This window comes from Argopecten irradians, chromosome 1, assembly GCF_041381155.1.
Source record: "Argopecten irradians isolate NY chromosome 1, Ai_NY, whole genome shotgun sequence".
NCBI lineage: Eukaryota > Metazoa > Mollusca > Bivalvia > Pectinida > Pectinidae > Argopecten > Argopecten irradians.
In genome coordinates this window covers 12,384,313-12,407,305 of record NC_091134.1, presented here as the reverse complement: position 1 = coordinate 12,407,305, position 22,993 = coordinate 12,384,313, and the positions used below count along the sequence as shown (strand labels likewise).

At 33.3% G+C, this 22,993-nt stretch overlaps 2 protein-coding genes across 2 annotated transcripts; one reads left to right on the top strand and one right to left on the bottom strand.

Moving 5' to 3' along the window:
* Window positions 1-7,720: 7,720 nt before the first annotated feature.
* Window positions 7,721-16,588, bottom strand: LOC138317856 (uncharacterized). Its single transcript, XM_069259809.1, has 3 exons — window positions 16,377-16,588; window positions 9,792-10,091; window positions 7,721-8,983 (listed from the first exon to the last, which is right to left on the bottom strand). Exons 1-3 carry the CDS (start codon window positions 16,435-16,437, stop codon window positions 8,697-8,699), a joined length of 648 nt encoding a protein of 215 aa, XP_069115910.1. The 5' UTR covers window positions 16,438-16,588; the 3' UTR covers window positions 7,721-8,696.
* A 3,472-nt stretch (window positions 16,589-20,060) lies between these two features.
* LOC138317836 (putative defense protein Hdd11) lies at window positions 20,061-22,549 on the top strand. The gene is made up of 4 exons (XM_069259765.1): window positions 20,061-20,411; window positions 20,811-21,063; window positions 21,294-21,361; window positions 21,987-22,549. The coding sequence occupies exons 1-4, from the start codon at window positions 20,216-20,218 to the stop codon at window positions 22,325-22,327; spliced, it is 858 nt and encodes a 285-aa protein (XP_069115866.1). The 5' UTR covers window positions 20,061-20,215; the 3' UTR covers window positions 22,328-22,549.
* Window positions 22,550-22,993: the final 444 nt, after the last annotated feature.

Here is a 22,993-nt window from a genome sequence, read left to right as displayed (position 1 = left end):
TGTGCATGCACCAAAGGCGATATAAATTATTTTATATTATTTTTTGTGTTATCATACATATATATACACGATTGAACACCAATTATTGTTCAAATGATGAATATCATTTATGATTTGTCGGCGGAGGAGCATCTTTAACAGTATGTATTCGTTAAATATACAAGTACTTTCAGTTTAAGTCTATTTTGTCAGGATTTTCACATACTGTAATAAATCAAACATAATTTGTATAGAATTCATGGAAAGAGAATAAAAATATTTCTTTGAAAGGTTGTCAGTGCTAAACTTTTACGATATGGATAAATTCTCACAGCAATTGCTTGACATAAGTCTATTTGTTTTGAATATTCTACATATTTTTATGAAAAAATATATATTTTCCTCAAAGGTTGTTAAATGGCATCAATCAATGGCACTTTTCAGACATGAAAAATTATCAACCAATAAGGAAAAAATGAATGGACATTTTCGTTGGGTAGTATTTGCTTGATGTTCTTTTGCTGAACAAGAAATGTCCAATAAGATGTTAAATGCTTTTGATAGATGTTCAGTAGCAGGGTTGATGTTTAAATAGCAATGTAGATTTAGTTAGTTCCCAAATTCTTGTCCCCGATTTTTGTACATAGATGTACTGATCTCATATTTCCCTAACCAATATTGTGACACGTGGATGTGTATCATCCCATTTTTGTACAATATATATATACATAGAAACGTGTTCTTTATGTTATTTAAATACACAAAGATGTATCCATAGTTAATGTTTAGTTGAAATTTTCATCAAATGGGGATTTTAACAAAAAGACAAATTATCAAAGAAAAGAAGACATGAAATGTTGAAATATGAAAAATAATCACGGAAACTTGATTAGAAGAGTATTTCTCGCCTACAAAACAAACCTTATCTCTTAAGTCATTTTGATTATATATCCAGTCTTTTGCAAATAGCATATAGTTATTCGCATTTTTTGTGTGTAAATAATTACAGTATATATCTCGCATCTTTGTATATCACACATACACCAATTATGTACTAGACTCGGTGTTACTAAGTGTGTTAGGTGTCTTGTTATCAAAATACATATACTTTTATGTTTTTGTTACGTTTAATGTTTCCATTTTGGTGAACAGATCAGATTTTATATTGTGTAAAAATCGTGTAGTTTTAGTATATATTTTATGTTGTATATATTGATATAGCATCATATTTTATACCATTTATGCATTCTTGTTAGAAAAAAAGGGATTTTGTTTATTGTTTATCTGATGCAGACAAATATTGGCAATAAATGTGTCTTACAATACAATGAAGCCTATAAGAACACTTAAGTCCATACGGATATTATCATTTTAATTATTTCATTGTTATGAATAACATAAGACAGTTAGTTGTGAATTTCAATATGAATATAATGTTTCTTGCTTATTTATTGATTTTCAATCAGAATTATCAAAATTCCCATATCTATTACCATTGAAGATGTCAAAATCAAAGTTCGTGGCAATACTAATGGAATTATGTTTTGAGCTTACCAGAGTTGATTTATGAATTACTTCAATAATTTAATGGCTGTTATTACATAATTGATGCCGACAAAACATGATTTATCCGAAGGATTAATATAAATATGTAAATTAGATTACAACTATAGTACTTCTGGAAAAAAATTCTGTTAAAAGGTATTTTACAGCTGAAATATTTTCCCACTGAAATAATATAACCTAGGAAATAATTTCACCACTACAACAGTAAAACCAAATAATCGCTGAAATTATATTAAAAATAACATAAGATGAACTCTTAAATGAAATAAGGACTACAAGCTCTTAAGCCCTTAATCAATTTTACGGCTAAAACAGACTTTAATAGGATTATTCTTAAAAAGATATTAAATTAGATTATCATTAAAGAGATCACTGCTAAAATAAAATGTCCACTGGATCTTAAAAGGATAACTAAATGATAAAAATGTAACTAAAATATGTTTAATGATATAATTGTCAGTGGGACAAATTTTTAACAAAATAATAAGATTCCATCTACAGCAGATTATGGTAAAATCATAGATTTTTATCACTCAAATGAGATTACCAGTACATGCACATGTAAATATGGATCCCTTTATCATATATATTTTCCGCGTATGCGCAATATAAATTGTTGTGGAGTGTAATACAGTAAATTACGCCAAGGTCAAGTCATATAATATGAAATCGCTTCAATGATTGCCATTATAAAAGCCTGAAGAACTCTAATAGTCCCACCAACTTTGTCATCCTATTTAATTGTTATCAAAGTTGTTAAGTGATAGATCTGAAAGATCGATTTATACATGTTTTGTGTTGGTAGAAAAATGCGATGTTTATAAAATAGAAAAATAAATAAACATAACGATTAAAAAATGTACTTACCGTTTTAACGTTTTGGATCTCAATCTAGATAATATAGGAACAATAAAAATATGTTATGAAATAAATCTGTTGTATGAATCTTATGTGACTATTGTGACAGTTTACAAACTATGTACATAGAATCAATATCCGAGTCTCATTTCAACAAATAAAAAAAACCTAAAAAAAAAACTAATTACACCATTGAAAGATATTGTCCGTGTTAAATTTCCATTCCGAATGTTCAGAATTGCTATCCATCGTTTCACTCTGTCAATGTTGAAACGAAGGGAAGTAACTATACATATGATAATGAATTTTGGACATTATTTCTACATAATAGAAACATGACTTCATGGAAATTTTGCCGTTAATATAATAATGATTATAGCTTGGTGTTGTTAGTATTGTGTAGTCTGTGTGCCTATTGTAATACTCGTACAGTATCATCATCATAAACCTTCAATGAATTTTGTATAAATCTTCATTCAGACAAGTTGAGAATTAAATATAATATTTTATTTAAAAGTGTATTTGTCTTTTGTGGGTTCCTGTTTCACTCTGTTCTTATAGACTCAGTTCGTTTCTATCTGACGTTTTGATAGATTAGAATCATGTATCATATAAATGAATGAAACATTTTAAATTCATAATTAAACACATTAATTGTGTTGGTTTTAATACACTGATGGAATGAATTGTTCATTATGCTACTCCTACATAAGTCCCTTCCAAATGTTGACAAGCATTGGTATTCCGTGTTTCAAGTCGTTTAATTTTCAAGGTAAGAAATCCCCAAAAATGCATTGGTATAAGATTATATCCATCCTCCATTGTTGAAGTCTAGTTTCGATAGTGAGGGACTACTATTCGATGTGTGGCATGAACTTACGGATATATCTTAATATGGTATATCTTCGTTCCTCGATCACTCCCGGCTCTGGAAGTCTTTCTTTCAAATGTTTAAAGTTAATTGCATTTTGTCGCTTGGGATTCTTGATACATCAAAACTGCTGAAGAAAAGCGGTAATGTCTTTCATTTTACAGTTGGATGGTGTTGTGAGGCTAATTAATCGCGCAATTTTGATAGTTTTGAACATGCATAGACCACAGGGGGCCAGTTCAATAAAAATGGATGTTGTCATACATTTTTTTGTATTTGGTGGATGGACTGAGGAATATACCTAACATTCATGTGATTTTTTTCCGAAGAAAAATACGAGATTTGAAAACTATTTTAAAATTCGGGATATTTACTATAAACAGAGAAAGGGACGACAGTCGCCATATTGGAATTTTTACCTCCGCCTCGATTAAAGTTATTTTTTCACAATAGTATACCTTTTCTCCTAGAATCATAGTCATGCGACAGTCCTCCGATTATCCATAATCACACACATACCATGCAAAAGCATTTAAACGATGTCAATATAGTCGAACGCAATATTTTAATCCAAAATGTCGGCGCTTTCTGACTTATGACATCGAAAGCAACGTCCTAGTGGAGAGCGATTAGAGTGAGTTCGACTGCAAAAGTAATCTAATCGGTTTAGTCAGAGGTATTCCGTTACGTTTTGATATTCAAATTTCCTCCAAAAACAAATGTATCGGAATATCTCTGACCATAGGGTTAAGACAATGGCAACCAAAATATCAACGGTTAACTTTATAGAGTCCTACTTCAATTATTATATGCACGCAACGAAGTTAAGGGGGTACATTCTGTATACTGGAATCTGGTCTGTAGACACAACATTGTCCGACGAACTTTTCCTAAACTACTTGGCAGATTTTGAAGAAATTTTGTAAACAGAACCCTGAAATAAAGGGGAGTTGTGTAAACTATATAGGGTTCTAGAATGTCTGCTATTAATGGAGTTATTGCTAAATTTGTCATGCGGGGGTGTTAGTCGTCCACTCTGGTGACAGTTCTAGGTTTTTTTCTGGGGGATAACGATTGTAGTACCCACTTGACAAGATATCAGAAATTCTGAGGATGATCATATTTTGATCATATATTAACGACCTGATCGACATTGACATCTTAAAATTAAATGGTTGGAAAATTAATTTGGGCAAGAACGAGCAATGTCGACCATTTATGGCAGGTCTGATGTTTAACAACAAAACAAAACAATAATTGTCATGATATTTTTAGAATCACTTTACTCGCAAGACGTCTTGAGATGATACAAAAACATGAAAGGAAATAAGTATCAGTAAAACTTGTCATTCATTTGGACATTCGTCTTAGTCTGTATTGCATATTAACGAAAAATGAAAAGTAATAGGAGCTGGCATTGATCAGTGTGTAAAAACAAGATTAAATGACAAGTTTGAGCCTCAAAATTAAAAATAAAATATACAAATCATGATCTAACCATTTGTCAAAACATATAACATATCTCACAAATATATCTAAAACAGAGAAGAATTAACAATAAATCATATTGTATAAAATGTGCAAAATATCTAATTCGTTTTTTCGCAAAAATCAAACCAATCACTGCTTTGAAATTATAACATTCACAGTGTAACGTAATTCTATTCTCTACACAATGAATGTGTATGCATGAACACAATGCATGGATATGTACAATGCATGTATAAGTATGCGAAATTTTCATGCATTTAAAACAATATTGAATTCACTGACAAGGGACTGTCGACTGCGACAACACATTAACTTGACTTGGTAGATTAGGAATTTTCTGAAAAAAATACATGTATATGCAAAGTTTTCTTTTTGTTCTATGCTTATGTAACAGTTGATCACCAAGACACCATCTGCATTAATTAAACGAAGTCAAAAATCTTTCACCATACATGTCATCGCTTGAATAGATGTTCAAGCTCTTTAGACGTCCTGTACTTGCATCAATAGAAAAGGTTATTGTTATATAGATAATTCCTATATTTCTTGATTCTTTGACAACATTTTTTTTTTCTATTTTGCACGCATGCGTGTTTAAGATCTTATAAACAAATCAACAACAAGTAAACAACAGTTACAGTTCAGAATATTTCGTAGTAATTAATTTTTCTTTGTTTTCATACCAATTCTGGCTTTCTGATTGGCCAATATTTTTTTTTCATGCCGCTATGAAAAAAAATCCGAGAATGGCGCGAAACCCCGACGTTACCGTGACGTCACAATAGAGACATTGATGTTGGTATTGATTCGGAAAAAAATCCTTTGAAAAACCACAATAATGTTACATTTAAACATACTTCATTTTATCAAATAGAGTATAAAATTAATTTTAAGTATTGATGTCACTATTTTTTAATTTTATCGGGTTATGAAAAAAACAAAATGTTTGCAAACTTTTGTGAGAATCTGCTACGCGGATTCACACAGTTTGCAAACAATTTTTTTTCATACCCCGATAAAATTAAAAAATAGTGACATCAATGCTTAAAAAATCATCAGTGAAGTGAATATACATGAACATGTTAATTTTTAGTTTATTATACAATATTTATTGACTTTATCTTATCCCGCATTAACTGACATCTAAGTTTTTGTGTAGATGCAAAAATTACTCACACGATATTTAAACTAATGAAACAAACATGCAAAGACATGTGTACATCACAAATTAGGATACAGTGTAGTTTACAGTGAAATATTTCAATGCATATTTAGTATCAAAACAATGTATACAAGCAATAACAAAAATGTGAAGTAAATTTGATAAAAACAGAAAGTTATTTCACATCCTTAGATCTTTATTTAATTCATCATTTGAGTATCGGAGATCATTTTTTATTTACCATAAAACTATATGTACGTGTTAAAACTGGTCAAGGGCAAGATAAAACTAGAACACAGAATTCAAGTAGTAACAAACAAAGCGACTAAAACATATCAATTTAAAGAGTGATCCATTCATAAGCTTAATTACATGTTTAATATAAGATTGTTTAATTCAAAATCTATTATCACACAGAAAAATGATGCACTTATTTCAATTACACAAAAATGACTAATTGCATTATATAAAACTGATCTTTTTTTCTTTTTAACTGGTATTTAAGGAACATGTCAATAGTATACTTTGCATGCTAAACTTAAGGTAATTTCAGCTCCCACTTTGAATATGAAGTAATGGACTTAAATTCCACTTTTTAGAAGCCCTTAAAACAACTGTGTTTTTGAGGAAAAACTGTTCGTAAATACAATCTTTAGTGAGGCTGTCACCTCCAATAAGAAAAAAAGGAGAAAAAATATGCGAGTACTTGAAAATTTTATGAGAAAATCATCAATTATTGATATTAAAATATTATATTCATACGCATTTGTAACATAAATACATGTAAAGTGTGGAGGAAATTTCATTGGTGGTTGAGATTCAGGAACGTATGTTCAGTGAATTTAAAAATTAAGAAAAAAAATTGCATTAAGATGAGAAGTATAACTGTCCATCGACTCGTCATTGTATATTACATACTTAGTAAGAAGATAATCAGGTGAATAGTCGGGCAATGAAAACAAGTCTAAATGCGGTCATTGGCCTTCCATAAGTCCTTAGTACAAATCAAAACGAAGGTCAAGTTCTGCTTATGTTGTCCAATTTTGACCATTGAAATTAACGACAAGCCCGAATTAATATATAAAATTTCTAAAAATAAATTCTTTTAAAGCAAAGCTGTGTGGAAATATCAACACGAACATACTCAGCCGGGAGGACATTTTAGGAATCCTGTAATATAAACTAATTTCTTCGCATGCAGAGCGATTTTGATTTTCTGTTTCATAAGAAATTATACTGAATATATAAACACTATTTTTACCGATTTTGGCCTTCCTTTGTTCGACTTTTCACTTTAATTTTGTAAACAAAATAAGAATATTTCAAAATAATGACAACATCCTAATATTGTATTTACACATTTACATCAAAGACATCTATACGTACATAAAAAATACTAGATGAGCAATTTAAACATTCACTTACATTATTTTCAAAAACAAATTCTTATATGTGCAGTTTGCAAAACACAGTATACTATTGTTACATGTGCCATTGAACTGATACGATTCTTCTTCAAATAAATTTCAGAAATGTAATAGTTAAATTGATAAAAACAACGAATTCTGTTCAATATTGGTCTTGCAGTACCAGAAAAACGTATTTGTGTGTTACAAAATGTCAAACATGCAACACAAGGAAGTAAATAGAAAAAATGAATATTCTCTATTGATTCATTAATTTTGATGTATATATGTCAGTAAAAATCCATAATTTCAGCATTATTGTTAAAATATTTTTCTACTGTAATCTTAAACCTAGAAATATAATCTCTTGATTGATTTTTTTTAAAAAAAATAGCTCTTCAAAGTGATTGTGAGTTATATATATTTACAAGACTATACAATTTTGTAAAGTCACATAAATGATATTTTTTTTTCTATTTAATCGGGTATTCTTAATTAAAAACCAGTATGTCATGTCACACATAGATACTGGAGGGAGGGATTACTATCGATAACAAATAGATTTGTCTAAATTAAAATTGTCAACTCTTCTATGGCACTTTTAAACAATAGCTTCGCACGTAGAAAACAACAATACTTTCCTCTTAATAACATAAAATACAACATTCAATCTGTACATAGTGCCTTGCACACATTATGTTTAAAATATCTTCCGAAAACTCCACTCTTCATAAATCACTGACATATTTATCTGGAGAAACATGCACAACATTCAATCTATATACGTAAACAAATCAGTAACCACACAAAATTCACTATTACTCGCTTGAAATAGACTAATAGAATCTTACATGGGTCTGTGAAGTGGACAGGAATATCTCAACCCGAGTGAAAGATTTTTGTCGGTCAACCCGAGGCTTGCCGAGGTATGACGGCCAAAATCTTTCACGAGGGTTGAGATATCCCTGTCCACTTCACAGACCCATGTTTGATTCTTTTTCTCCCATACATAGCAGAAAAATGATGAAACTCCACTTGGTTTCCAGCTTTTTCATCGCGCCATTATGGCAGAAACGTCGTTATGTGTCAAAATTGATGACGTCATCTACAATGTGCGCCGCATGTATTGATGACGTCACGTTATTGTCTAGCGCGTGTGAGCTGCCTTACACCCCCCTGTGTAAGATAGAGATATATTTTCCCTAGCAACCACGGGATATCCCTGTGAAGTATGGGAGAAATGATAATCCTTATCAAGCTTTTCTTTCTCTGGAGATGCAAGCACGACATTCATACCATAAAACATCTTCAACTACACAAATTGAAAATGTCAAAAGTAAAACATTACATTAATCTGGCGGTATTATATACGCTTTGACACGATGAGGGTCAGTATTGATATCGCCATTAGGAAAAACAGAGACATCGCTTCAACGTTACGTGATCCAGATATAAGCTGTGAGGGTGCGTCGGGAGTCATACAGAACCGTCCGCGGAAGTCATTGACGAAGACGTTGTCCCGGAAAGACCCTCGCAGAATTTCTTGGAAGAACATCTTATCGGATTCCTCCCCGGACTGGCTGTAACATTCATAATTCTTGTAGCTGTCTACCTCAGCGCATCCAAAGGCGAACGTAGCCAATATAAGTTCTAGAGAGTGCAAGAAATGGGAATATTGAATTGATGTCGTTAGAATACAATGTTTAATGTAATGTATTGTCAATATAATTAAAACCAGACTTGTAATTCTGTTCTACTATGATGCTCTATGGTACCCTCCAATACAAGTTTATCATAGAGCATCGTAGTGGAGCGGAATTACAAGTCTAATTGTAATTAGATTGAGCATATTGTGGACCACTAAAAAAGAGGGGAAACAACACTTAAATAGCTTTACTATTTGAAAGCGCCAATACTGGGTTGGAATGGATACTGAAATATACAGGTCTGAGGCGCAAGGTGCCTCTTAAAAATACTTTCGTTTGGGGATATCAATAATGTTATTTTACAAGCTGATATTTGAAACATTCTAAAATGGTTTTAAATACTTTCCCAAAGTCACAGAGACTTAATTTGGGACCTGAATACATTGGTAGAGTGTTTTTTATGAAAAGCGCAAAATACTGTAAACGCTAAGACATTACTCTTGTACGTGAAAACTTAGACTATCAGCATACAGCGAAATATTGCGTTTGCTTAATTTGAAAGAATTTGTGTGAATTGCTTTTTACTCTCCAAACAACAAAATAAATAGACTTCACTTCATCGCGTTTATGCAGAGTAATATGCATTAATCTCAAGAGACATCTCGCCTTAAGTTTTGAGTAAAAACTATATATATATGGTATTTTGCTTTAAAAAACCACACATAACCAGTATTCGCTTCATATAAGCATGCTTGCATAAAGAAGTAAAGTTTTGAAAACTGTGGCAAAAATGCATTTATAAAGCGACTTACGTTTAGTATCGAACACTGTGGCAAAGACATCGCCCTCCCAAACGCCACATCTGACGACCTTTTGAGATCCTGGTCTGGCACTATTGCACGTGTTCGGATACAGTATACCAGTCTGACTTCCGGTGTTCCAGTTGTTGTTGTTGTTGTTGTTCTGTTGGTTCTGTGTCTGAACGTAATTACTGTCGGTACGTCTGCACTTAGTGTTGGTCAATCCGGGTGCCAGTTGGCGAATGACCTCATCATCCGGGTATGTTAGGTTTGACGTAATGATCATGTGACTGCATCTGTAACATTCCAGACCTGTGGAAAAAAAATTACATATTTTTTTAGAATGAGTGTCGTGTTGTTTTATCTACCAGGTACACGGTATCTAACAACGTCATTGTAAGACAGATTGTGAATGTCTCTGTGCAACCTTTTCTTCCAAAATTGTCAGCACGTGCTCTGATTCTATTTTGATAATATACAACCAACAATCAAGAAGAATCTTTAAGAGTTGTCGCTCTGTGTACATCAGACATAATTGAGGTGATTTCATGTTTGACTTAGGATTCTTGTCTTCTTCAAAGGTTGACACAGATCAATGTTTATAGTACTTCACCGCCAAGGGTACCCAAAAGGTCATCCTACCAATGGGCAAACAATATCCAAGCAGCGTAACACCAAACAAAGACTACCAATGGTGCGTCAGACTACCAATAACGTACTAGGTTTGTGTCAAAGACTGATGTGCCACAACTAAGGTGTAACTTTCAAAATTTCAAATTTCAAAGAAAGCTAGGCGTTATCAGAGAAAAAATATGAAGAAACGCGTTTGAGAAAATGTGCAATATGTATATCCGTTTCTCATTCTCTCATTCAATAGTTTCCACTTGATCAATAAAAGTTTCCATGAATTGTTATATTTGAGATGAAACGACAGCCTCATTCAGTATGAACAAAACATTACTCATTCAGTATGAACAAAACATTACCCAATTCGAATACCATACAATGTACCTTGAAAGTGTACAATGGACGTAAATATCATACACAAAAAAATAATACAAAAGAGTCGTTTTGATTATACAAAATTATAAGTGCGAACGAAATACTGAAGTTTTCATAAAATACATTGATTTTTTTAAACATCAGATAGTGAATAGGGACATATAATTAAACAACACCTCGATTATACACAGACATTGTATTACTAACAGTTCCCTGTTCAATAACATTTTTGTATAAACCATACAGTCATGCTACTGTGTTCTGTGCAGTCGTGGAATTTGTGGTGTCGACAATATTTACAATGGGCTGTCTTAGCATAATTTAAAATGACTTTGGTAATTGAGGCGTGCATTTTTATATGGTAAAGAGTATGAAATTTCTATCTTTTTTGTGGATATAATTTAGGATAATTAGATAATTAAGGGAACTGTTCTCTGCATGAAAAGACTTCTATTTTAAGAGACTGTCTTGTTTTTTGTTCTATTTGTTTACATTCAATCAAATAATTGGCATATTTTCAGATTCTGTAAATTCTTCGAGGCAGCCACCGACGGCTATACAGTATGTCAATTGAAAACATATGGCAACATCCGTCGCAAAAGTGAAGTATTGCAAGTAGAGTAAAGTTTTATTATCAGAATTATTAGAAAGATGAATGACTAAGCAAAAAGACGATTGTAGTAAATCTTGGATTGTTTAAAACTGCCATGCTCGCTATCGTAAGTCTGCCTAATGGTATCTATATTAGTAATCCTGTCTGGCTTAGGGTTCTCTGTAGATAAGATTTCGTCGAGAACCGTAATCCACTTGCATCCTATCGCAGTGTCAATAATGCGACAAGAAAACAAGAGAGTATTAATCTTAACACAACTTAAATATATCACCTAACACGCATTCCTATAATATAACCGAGTCAAGGCTATCCACTTCATGGACATCGGGGGACATTTGAAGTGGTGGAGTATATTCTCCCCTTTAATATTTTGATAAGGAAACACTTTGGTTTGCGTGTGGATGAAATTTATAAGTAAACAAATGTCCCACGTGTAGTATGTGAGCCCCAAACTTGCAATCCCCATAAAAGAAGGAATCGTGGAAGAAGACCGGGCACATTGACCAAGAGGTGGCGGGTCAAAATGGCAGATTAGAAATACAACGCACATTCACTCAACGAGCCAACATGGTCCACAGGAGGAAAGGGGATACGTAGAAGATTGTCAGACACCAAAAGGTCTCAGACATCGCAGCCGACTCCGAGTTTTAAGTAAAAAGCACTTTAATCAATCATAAACGTATTATCGCTTGATATTCTTGTATTTCTTTAATACCATGGGGAAGGTGATAATTGTGTCTCCTGACCAAGTAATAGAGTATAATTTCATATAAATGAAAAATAAAATCTCTCGTCAAAATCTGTTGCGAGAAAAATAAAATCTCTCGTCAAAATCTGTCTGCGTACAAAGAAGTTAATTTAAAGTACCGGAATCCTAAAACGTCCTCCCGGCTGACTATGTCCGTGGTTACATTTCCACGCAGCCTTGCTTTCAATGCTTTCAACTTTTCTTTATTTCAATGGTCAGAACTTGGAAACGTAAGCGAACTTGACCGTCGTTTTAATGTGTGAGAACTTTTGAAAGGCAAATGAACGCATTTAAACTGGGTTTCTTTGCCCGACTATTCACTTGAATGTCTATACAAAGGGCTATATTTGTTTTAATAACTCGCATGCACCGGTATGATCAATATTTTGTGTCCTGGTTGTGCAGCCTACAGCATCGTACTTGGTGACAACGTCATTAATTATACTTTTTATTTTTGTAATACACGGGAAACATGTGGCGTATATATCTAGTTTAATAATAATATACCTAAACAATGATGTGTTAAACAACGTTGAAGAGTCTGTTTTATCTGAAAACTGAATCCTGAAATTTTTATGGTGTTTTAAACTCTCGACCATTTATTGGGTAATACATTTTAAACAACGATGTTAAGTAAGGTGAATAATTCTGTGTCCCAAGCTTATCATTTGAGAAGTGTCAAGGTGACATGAGTAACCTTTAAAATAGAATAAAAAGAGTAATTTTCAATTTGACAACAACTCAAAAATTGACACAACCATCAGATCATGTAGTGAACAGTTTTTTGTTTCTTTTCTTATTTAAAAGATATGTTAAGATCACGTCTATCTATCAATCGAGTTAAAGACAGGCTTATTAATTTCCTTATACGGTGATATAGTAGGATTATACCAATTGTGTTTTCCAAAGGGCAAATGGCTCAATATACTCGAATGTTGAAACAACTACTTTTCATGTCCAAATCTGCCCAGTAATGGCAAATTTATTCCAATATTTGTCAACTGCTAAATGATTAAGATGTAATTGGTTTTTCTACTAGTTTGAAACACAAAATTATTGGTGCTGTTTCCGGGTACTGGTCGTAAAACGAGTTCGTTTTCTCCGAGTACTCTTGATTTCACTTCAATGACTGCTAATTTGACTTGACATAAAGGGCTTTTAAAGCTGTACAGTACTGATCAAGAGCAGTTTAATATTGTTTTAGGATTAATGAGGTTCTACGAAAACACGGGAGCATCAGCTAAATATTAATAAACCGATGGCCATAAATATCGATAAGATCATCCTTCTGTTTGAAATATAGCTGAGGTAAGGTGGGGAATTTAATCTGAGTTTCTCACGGGTAAAATCGTTATGAGAAACTATATTGAGGTGACTATTTTATGATAAGTAAACATATATGTCGTGACATCTGAAGTACTATCATTATATATAGTTAAAACGTGAGTGCTGGCTTAGTGACAGAAAACGGAACGCACGTCAATAATAAACATGGTAACTTACATGTACATTACATCACGAATGTTCGGTATTTTCCGTCTGTCAACGGAAAAGACCGACTTCTCACGATTGAGCGCCCGAGGAAAAGGTGACCAGATGACATGGCATTTGACATTATGCTATGCAGCTAGACAAACCACAGCCACTTAATTATACAGATATGTCGTCTGTCCTTGACCCTTTAGTCTCGCTTAGGTGAAAAAAAGTATTTCTCTTTTCGTAATTATTAGTTAACATTGGGTGAAAAGGAACACTAGGATGATTGAATTGATCATACAATATTATATCACTTTTGAAGATTTCAACCCATGACTGATAGAAATGACTTATCTGGGTCTAAGTGATTGTTTTAATTGTTTTATGACAATAACTATATGACGTCATGTTTTATTAGTCATACGTTAACTCAAAGTAACCCGGATGTAAAAGCGCCTAAATTGTTCACGTAAATAGCTGGTAACTACCCAGGAATGTTGTGTTGTGTACATCATATAGGTAATGCGTATAAATATCATATAGGTAATGCGTATAAATATATAGCCAGTTTTGTCTATATATAGCAGTTGATCATATTTAGAGATTTTGCTATGAATTTCCTAAAACATACTATTTGTATGTAAAAAACTTTTAATCACTGGCGTTTGATAATGCGTTGTTGAAATAAAAAAAAGTTATCATTATATCTACGTGTATATGGTAGGCCTAGAACAAAACTTCATATCTATGGTAGATGATGGCAATACTATCTGAATGTCTAAGTTGTGTCTGTATACATATAATGCATATATGTGATAATGTATAACCCTGTCAGAAGGGGTGGAAGTCTTAAACCTACAAAATCGTTCGCCCCAGGCCCTTCCCACCCCTAAACAATCCATTGACCCCTTCCCCATTCCTAAAAAATCGTCGTCCCATTCTTTCCCCTCCAAGATATACCAGTCATTTGGTCAAGGTTTTATAAAATATGGTACATTCAATAGTCATTCATCCTCGATAATCCAGGGGTTCTATTACAGTCGTGATAAGAGATAGTCCAGGGGTGGATATAACGGCAGTGAAAGTAACCCATGTAATATCGAGGGTGCGGTAACTCTAGTTTATTATTATTATGCGTAACGCTGACCCAGTCATACCTTTATAAATATATAGACGTGTGTTTAATTAGAATAAAACGTGTTTGGTTCTCATGTGAAACAGTCTGTTTCAAATTGGAATATACTGGTATTTAATCGTCAACAACGGTAAATTAAATTGACACCTATGATCATGAAGGAAATAAATTAAAAATGACAATTAATTGCTCTGATTGCTGAAAGTCTTAACAATATATCCTCTAACGTTTCAAAGGGACAAAATGTACCTGAATTAAGCTGAAACATCAATACATGTACTATCGTTATTTCCACGCTGTGTATCGTTTTACCAACATTCCAGACGTATTTGTAATTCTGAATGAACGTGACCTAGTTTTACCTTTGGTGTAGTAAATAATTTACATACGAACACAGAAAAGTCTCACCTACACAAGTTCTGGCCTTACTTTAATGTAAATATAAACCTTGTATATTGTCTCGGCTCGGATAGAATATCACTCGAGGATAAAATCATCTGGATTATATTGACAAGAGCTTTTCTCGCATTAAATTCTCCCTTTCTCGCCACTACCTTTAGCCAGATAAAGTAATAGTATTATGTAGAAATATATATAAGTACTTATATCAGCTAGAATTGCCGAGGGCTGGGTCAGGTGTGATTGTGTCCAAATAGTGTTATATATAATATTATATAGATATAGCCTGAAGTCACTGTACGTCTACGAGTAACGAACATATTGAGCTATTATATATCAGTCAGCATGCATTTCGTGACAAAATACAGTCTGGTTTGTAAATCGCATCATACAAATGTACATAGACATCAAAAAAGAGTTTTTAAATCTAGCCAAAACATTCTAAGACACATCCTGCAGTGACTTAGTGCTATTTAGGTTTACACTGCAAATAACCATGTAATTAATGGACAGTGGATTTAGATAACAGAGACATATTGTTTACATATAGGTTAAATGCATGATATTACATACGATGTGGCCAGAGAATTAGGCGTATTTGGAAATTACATGTATACAGCTGTGTCAGATGAGAGTGTAATAATCATACACAGTACATTGTCCAATTTTTGATATCGAGATTTATTTTATGACATCAGCTAATTAAAGTTAAACCATGGGAAATAATTTGAAGACAACACATCAATATTACGTTACATTTATATATAACTACAAGTTAGATAATTTTTAACACATTTTTTGTATAGGTAAGTAAATATGTTTATGGTTTACGTAAAACATCTTATTACACAACGTCAGCAACATCTACACAAACTGATTCAAATCCATTTGCACGCCCAATATGAAACTTTTGCAAGGTAAACATATCCCAATATCTTGTGTAACTTTTTTTTTACACGAGACATTGATTTAAGTCCACATGTTCAAATTAATGTGGCGGTACGTTCAAGTCATATAATGAAAGTGAACGTATTTATGTAATATACATGTGTGGATATCACGTTATACAGATACAAAGTAAACAAAACTAATTGCATTTCGCGAAATATATACCAATACAGTATTTGGCAAAAAATGCTTATTATAGATCTTAAGTAATCATGAAATGCACAATTTGAATTAAACTACACCTTTCGCTACCGGTTTCTAATCAACACAACTTACCTGTAGTTCCGGTATAACTGAGGGAGATCATAACGCTTATAATCCAAAATATTGCTGCCATTTTGAATATGTTTTTTTCTCCCACGATGTTTTGGCAGTTAACAATGGACGCCGAATGAGTAACTACTCACGGGTATGGTATATGTGTAGGCACAGTGTCACGTATAGGACACACAAACACACACAAAAGGACACAGGTGAGAAAACAGCAGGGGAGATAATCAGGTCAGTCAAACTTACCTGTACAAAGGGGAGTTACTCCGATATACAGGTAAACGACCGTTTAATTTGAATATATTGACCCGGCTTTACCAGGAGAGCCTTAAGTAGCCGTATACACTGTAATTACAGATACACGCACTTTAAGATACATTGTATGCACTACGTACATCTATGTGTTACTTTCTTCAAATGAATAATTGTACATGTACATTGTATATGTATTATTGTACAGAAATACTTTTAGATAAAAGAAAGGGGAAATTATTTAATTTATATCTAATTAATTCATACGCAAACTATTCATATTAATTTTAATGATTTAAAGGTAGGTTTCGCCCAACCAAATAAATATTTTTTTTGTGAAATGCGATAAGCAGAAGAAAAGATGTAAAAACATATTAAAATATCTCAATTTAATTTCTTTATGTGTTTGAAATTGAACAAATGTGTCTTGAATACAAAATTGAAGGAAATCCTTGATTTATTATGGTGTCCGTCAGACAAAATAATATGCAAATGACGGACACAATACAGTGAAATGCGTTCAAGCGTCCGGAATTGACTTTTGGATCGTTCAAACCACAAACCACGTGAATAGTTTCAACCAGTCGTATGCGCGTTTATCGGCTCGGGAAGTCGTCAGTCAAACCGTGGGCGGAGTTTAGTAACAGCGATAATCTAACTGAGGGCGGAGTTTACCTGTTATAGCTTGTTACACATTCAAAAACGTACACAATTTTAATCATTAATACCGCAACAATTTGGCATTCAAAATCGTAAAATAAAAACAGCAATACATGCATGTATATAGTCATGACCTACATATACATAGCGATAGTCACAGGTTAAAATGAGTGGAATTTGATATCTCAACTTAACAATACTATTTTATTTGAAATCACATGAGCTAGAGAGTCGTTACTTTATACATGTACATGTGTATTCCAAACACAGGGACCTGGCACGAAAAATTTTAACCAACAGTATATATATATCTATTATAGTCTATATATATATGTATACTGTCGGTTAAAAAAAATTCGTGCCAGGTCCCTGTGATTCCAAACGTCAAATTATGCTTTCTTGAACTAAAATAGAGTGTTTTTTAGCACAACTTATAATAGTTTTGAATAGAAATTTACATATTTACAAGCATACTTTTAAAAATTACTATTACAATTCATACAACTAACAATCAGAGGTGGATGTAGATTCTGCTTCCGGATGTAACATCTAAATTAAGCCAAAAAATATGTCTGGTTAGGGTTACCCGACCGACCCTAATTTTTAGCCCCGATCCTATTTTTTTCTGTACCTAAAAGGATACTCCTATTAATAGCTTTACTCTAGGCCAATCTGAGCTGTTTATATCTTCTTTCTTCGTCAAATCTCCAATTATTCATTGTTAAATAAAGAGCCAAGAGTGGAAGACACTAATATTTAATCATTTTCTTGATAAATAGTAGCCATATATCTAAACATACATATTTTTGGCCTTATATATACAGCTACAACCGTGTATGTTACAGGGAACGTTTTACGAATCAATCAAGATATGGTGGTATTGTCTTTCGATGGTTATAAGGTACGATTGATTTCAAAAACATGTTTGAAACCTTTTCTTTGGTACAAAGGTGTGACCAAGTCAAATCAGTAGATCCCTTTGAAGTCAACATTGTTTGCGCTACACCACATTGAGTCTAACCAATCGAGGCAACTTCCGAGAGTTTTCATTGGCTGTCGTAACAGAATGTTACAGCATTTGAGGGAGGAGTCTAATCCGGACGCTTGAACGCAGTTCACTGTAATATGCAAATGAAGCTGCGATGGATTGCGTTGTCGAAGTTTCGCGCATGCGCATTGTCACGCACTAAAAGTAAACAAAATGGCTGAACGAAAGTGTGTGAGATGAAAAAAATATATCTGAATCGGCAACAAAGTGGAGGAAATTATAATGGATTCGGTAGCACCCTAGGATATCTATAGGGAATTAAATTCAGATATGGCATGTAGCAATAGAAGAAACAGAAGCCACATCTCAAGCGGAACTTGCCGGAATCTGTTGGGACTCGTGTAACGGCATTGCACGTGGTGAGTTAAATTTCAACACATATGCCAGCGCACAAACAGCCGCAGACTTACTACATGTATATTTTTGGTGTACAAAGTTAGCGACCGTATGTAAGTAACATGAAGTGTTTTAGTTTATATGATATGTATAAACAGTCCCTCGCACTTCGATTTGTTGTTGTTGTTGTTTTTTAACTAAACATGCCGTGGCAAGACTGTCACTTCTATCTGACATTTTGTTGCACGCTTCCGTTTGTTGCTGCGGCCTCGTTTTGGAAAAAATACGTCATGTTCTATGTAAAGCTTGACTTCGCTCTATTTTTAGAGGAGTATTTTCCTGGTCAAGCTAGGCAACTGACCACCCATATTGTTCGCCGTATGCATCGAAAATGATCTGAAGATTATATCTATGTATAGGATAAATTTCAATTTCGTAGTCTTTATATTTCATTGGGCGAAACCTACCTTTAAAGATATGAATTACTATTAAAATCATCAGCATTAGGGGATGGGATCCTGAAGTCCTAACTGAAATTCCCTAGATCCCCCACTGTATATATGTATATTTGAAGATAATTGGCTCAAAAAATATGTATGTTTAGGGTTACCCGATCGACCCTAATTTTTTTACCCTCGACCCTTTTTTTCCCACTATTTCTACGAAAAAATCATAAGTCGGGATTTCGATCTCAGACTCCAGTTCCGGCCATTACATATATGTACTTTAGAGTGAAAGACAAAAAAAAATTAAATCTTCCCGATTTACAGGACCCTATTTGTTGCCAAAACAGACATTATTTTGGCCTTACAGAAATAAAAACATACATTTTGCATGTCTGTACCAATTATAATTCAACATCGATCTTTATAATTACAAGGACAAAATAGTTCATGTTCTGATCCTTCAAGAAATCGATATGCTTGAATCAGTACATTAATCTATTGTTACCATGTCAAAATAATCTATTGTTAAATGTCAAAACAAAGAAATATCTGGATTGTCCGATAACCTAATACAGTTTTATTCACAATTGTGTAAAAGCAGGTTTTAATTGCTCAGCCGAAGGTAATTTATTCCCCATCGGCCCGCCCTTTGATTCCTTTGCCAAAACTTCGTAGATATTGGAAAAGTTCCAGAAAGATAGATGAAACTTGATGACGATTAATTCTTCTTCTCATAATTAAAAAAAAAAATATTTTCTAAGCAGATTGATTAATTATATAATGCAAAATGGTTAACATATTTTGATTTTCTAAGTGAATCACAACTAGCTATATCATGGCAGTATTTCCCTTTCTCATCGACTTGTCATAAGTTGTCTTGACATCAATCATTTTGTATCCTGAGGCAGACATGTGACCTTTTGACCTTATGACGAGGATATACCCGACTTATGTACACGTATCTCCTACAATCCGTTATTATTTACATGCATGTGTCCACATTTTCACCACAACTTTTTGTTGTCCATGGGCCGAATGTTACCGAGGCCTGCTTGTCTGAAAATCAAACAATGTGTACTGGGAGACATTTCAAAATTTGAAACATGTGGTTAGGATGTGTCTTTCTTGTATTGGTTGGATCCATTTCCGGTATTACTGGATACGGGACAGGTGCCCGTAAAGGTAGTTCCGTTTGTTTACATCGATTACCGCGACATGGTGTCAGACCACAAACGTCACAATGCCCTTACGTCATAAAGACGATTGTGACGAAAGCAGCAGGGAATTATGACATCACAGGTAAGTTAAGCTAAACTTTAAACTTGAAAATTTCTTCTACAAAATGGTTTTAAGGCAAGCAACGATTAATCAAAAGACCATGCGTACTATTATTCACATAAAGCCATTCTTATGAATCTTCTGACAAATAATATATATATACGATATCTATAGGTAGTTGCTAGGCATTGACCGTAATTCGAATTTCACATTACTCAAAAACAATGAAATCTAAATAGGGTTTAAAATTTCAGACGAAAACTAAAGAATAAAAACTTTATACAGAGATGGGGATTTTATCATAAATATGTGGCAAAATCTCAAATTTGGTCTTTCAGGCCATTATGATTTGTCAAAGACGCATAGAAGATTTCATTATTTGATTTTTTTTCTTCATATTTTGGTAACTTTATGTTTCAGTGAATATGACCTCGACAAACGGAAGTGCCGCCATTAAAGGATTTGTGGTCCAGTTGATACCGGAAGTGACGAAATTCGACTTCAAAGACACCCAAAACCCCATTGGAAAGTTTGAGTCGAATGATGAGGTCCAGATTCTGAGCTGCCATTCTGATGGTGACACAGCAACACATACGAACAATGGCGATAAGGACTTGGTTGTTATTCGCGGGAAGATTCCAATCGGGAACGTTCATAGGAAAATATTAATACGGTAATTATAGTCCAGATGTTTAATACTTCAAGAGGGTTAAATGAACTCACGCAGAGGAAAGAAAAGACATTCAATAAAGTGCACCCCCCTTTAGTGAATGTTATTTCAAAGGTAAGAGCAGATATCCTGTGATTGAATTTTTTTACATGAACAAATATTTTTTATGTATTTCTACATATGAGATAATTTCAACAAATATCTATATTTAATGCGAAAATATTCCGTTGCAGTGCCACGCTGCTGCAGAAATACGACGTTTTCTGGAGTGAGGTAACGTCGGATGTGGAAATTCAACCAGGTATGCACACATCTCAATATTCTAATGCTGTATTATTTTTGTGAACAAACTATATATAAATATTACTTAACGTATCCATCCATTTCAAACACTGTATAGCAAGTTTTAATGGTAAATGGTGAACATGAAGTTGGCACCACTGCATACCATTCTTATTTATCAAAGGTTCCTGCATTTGTTTCATAAATTATAAACTATAACAATTCCACTATCCAATCAACTTCACTTCATTTCAAGTAACTTGGATAATTCAGTATGATGGCTGCATTTTATCGGTCGGAGAGGAATCGGTATTTGTTTTTTAATCATTCATATTACAGGTGAGTACATTGATTTAAACGTTATACGTTTTGGGACTTTTATGTCAAATTTTCCAGAAAAAAATGACGAATAATCAATACCTTTCTGTAGATCAGTTTTCATTTAAAACCGTCTTTATGTAAATTTCGGCGTTAACTTTTCCGTCAGCAGGTCGACATTAGTAACGAAAATCGCGATAATGTTAGCGAGTCGTTGGGGATGGAAAAATGAAACCGTTCTTTGATGTCCAGCTGTCATTACACAGGCAACATATTAAGGTTTAGGAATTAACCTAATTCTGATATGACCACATATATGTCTTCAGATGCCAATATCGAGGATCCTTCTGTGGAATGGTTACACCTCGTCACCAATGTAGCAAAAAGTTATGACGCTGATCAGGACCAATGGGATGACGATATCCAATCGAGGCTGAAGCTAGGTTACTACGCAATGGTGGATGACTGGGGCCATCTCAAAACTAAATACATTGAAGGCCAACTTCCATTCAAGGACCAATTTCCGAAAACTAAAAACAATAAAAAGCATCACGTAAAAGCAACCAATGAGAGCTTGAAAGAAAATGTTGTTGAAGAATTTCTTGCAGGAAACTTTCAGCTGGTCGAATCGGTAAATGGGATATTAAATTCAATTTCTGGCATTTAACAAATATCATTTTTACTTTTGTAGAAACTTGAACGATATTTCATTCAATAATTTAAATTTCGAATTTAAATTTAAATTCATCTAACGTTTTGTCGCATTTTATAACTACACAGAATCATCATATTTTTAAATACACTCACACACGTGTCTAGAATTGCATTTCCATCATATTGCGCTGATCAAGCCACTAGAAATTAAAGAATGATTGTGATATACACATTATTTATTTAATGGACGTTAATTTTAATAATTACTTCAGTTGTTGAATTGTTTCCTTCTTTGTTTTCCTCTTTATAACATAACGATTAGTATTTCCTAAAGCTGTATAACGTATTCGTTTAATATAACTAGATATCTATTGAAGACTTGGTGATGGTATTATTCCTGGCTATAAAACGTTAAATCCTATGTACATACATCAAGAATGGTATAGTAACTGTTTACTATAAACTGGATTACCTGCCTTAGTACCAATTCTCTCCGCTAGACAGCGCTCATAAATATTTTCGGAGTTAAGCTAAGTGGAGAGAAGAAAAACAGCGACAGACAATCCAGTCTACTATTTACCACTATAGATATGTTTTTGTAAATGATGTAGTGAAAAGTTGGCAACAGAACTTGTTAAACCAGAAATCAATGATATTAGGATGAATTTCTGCGTTGTTG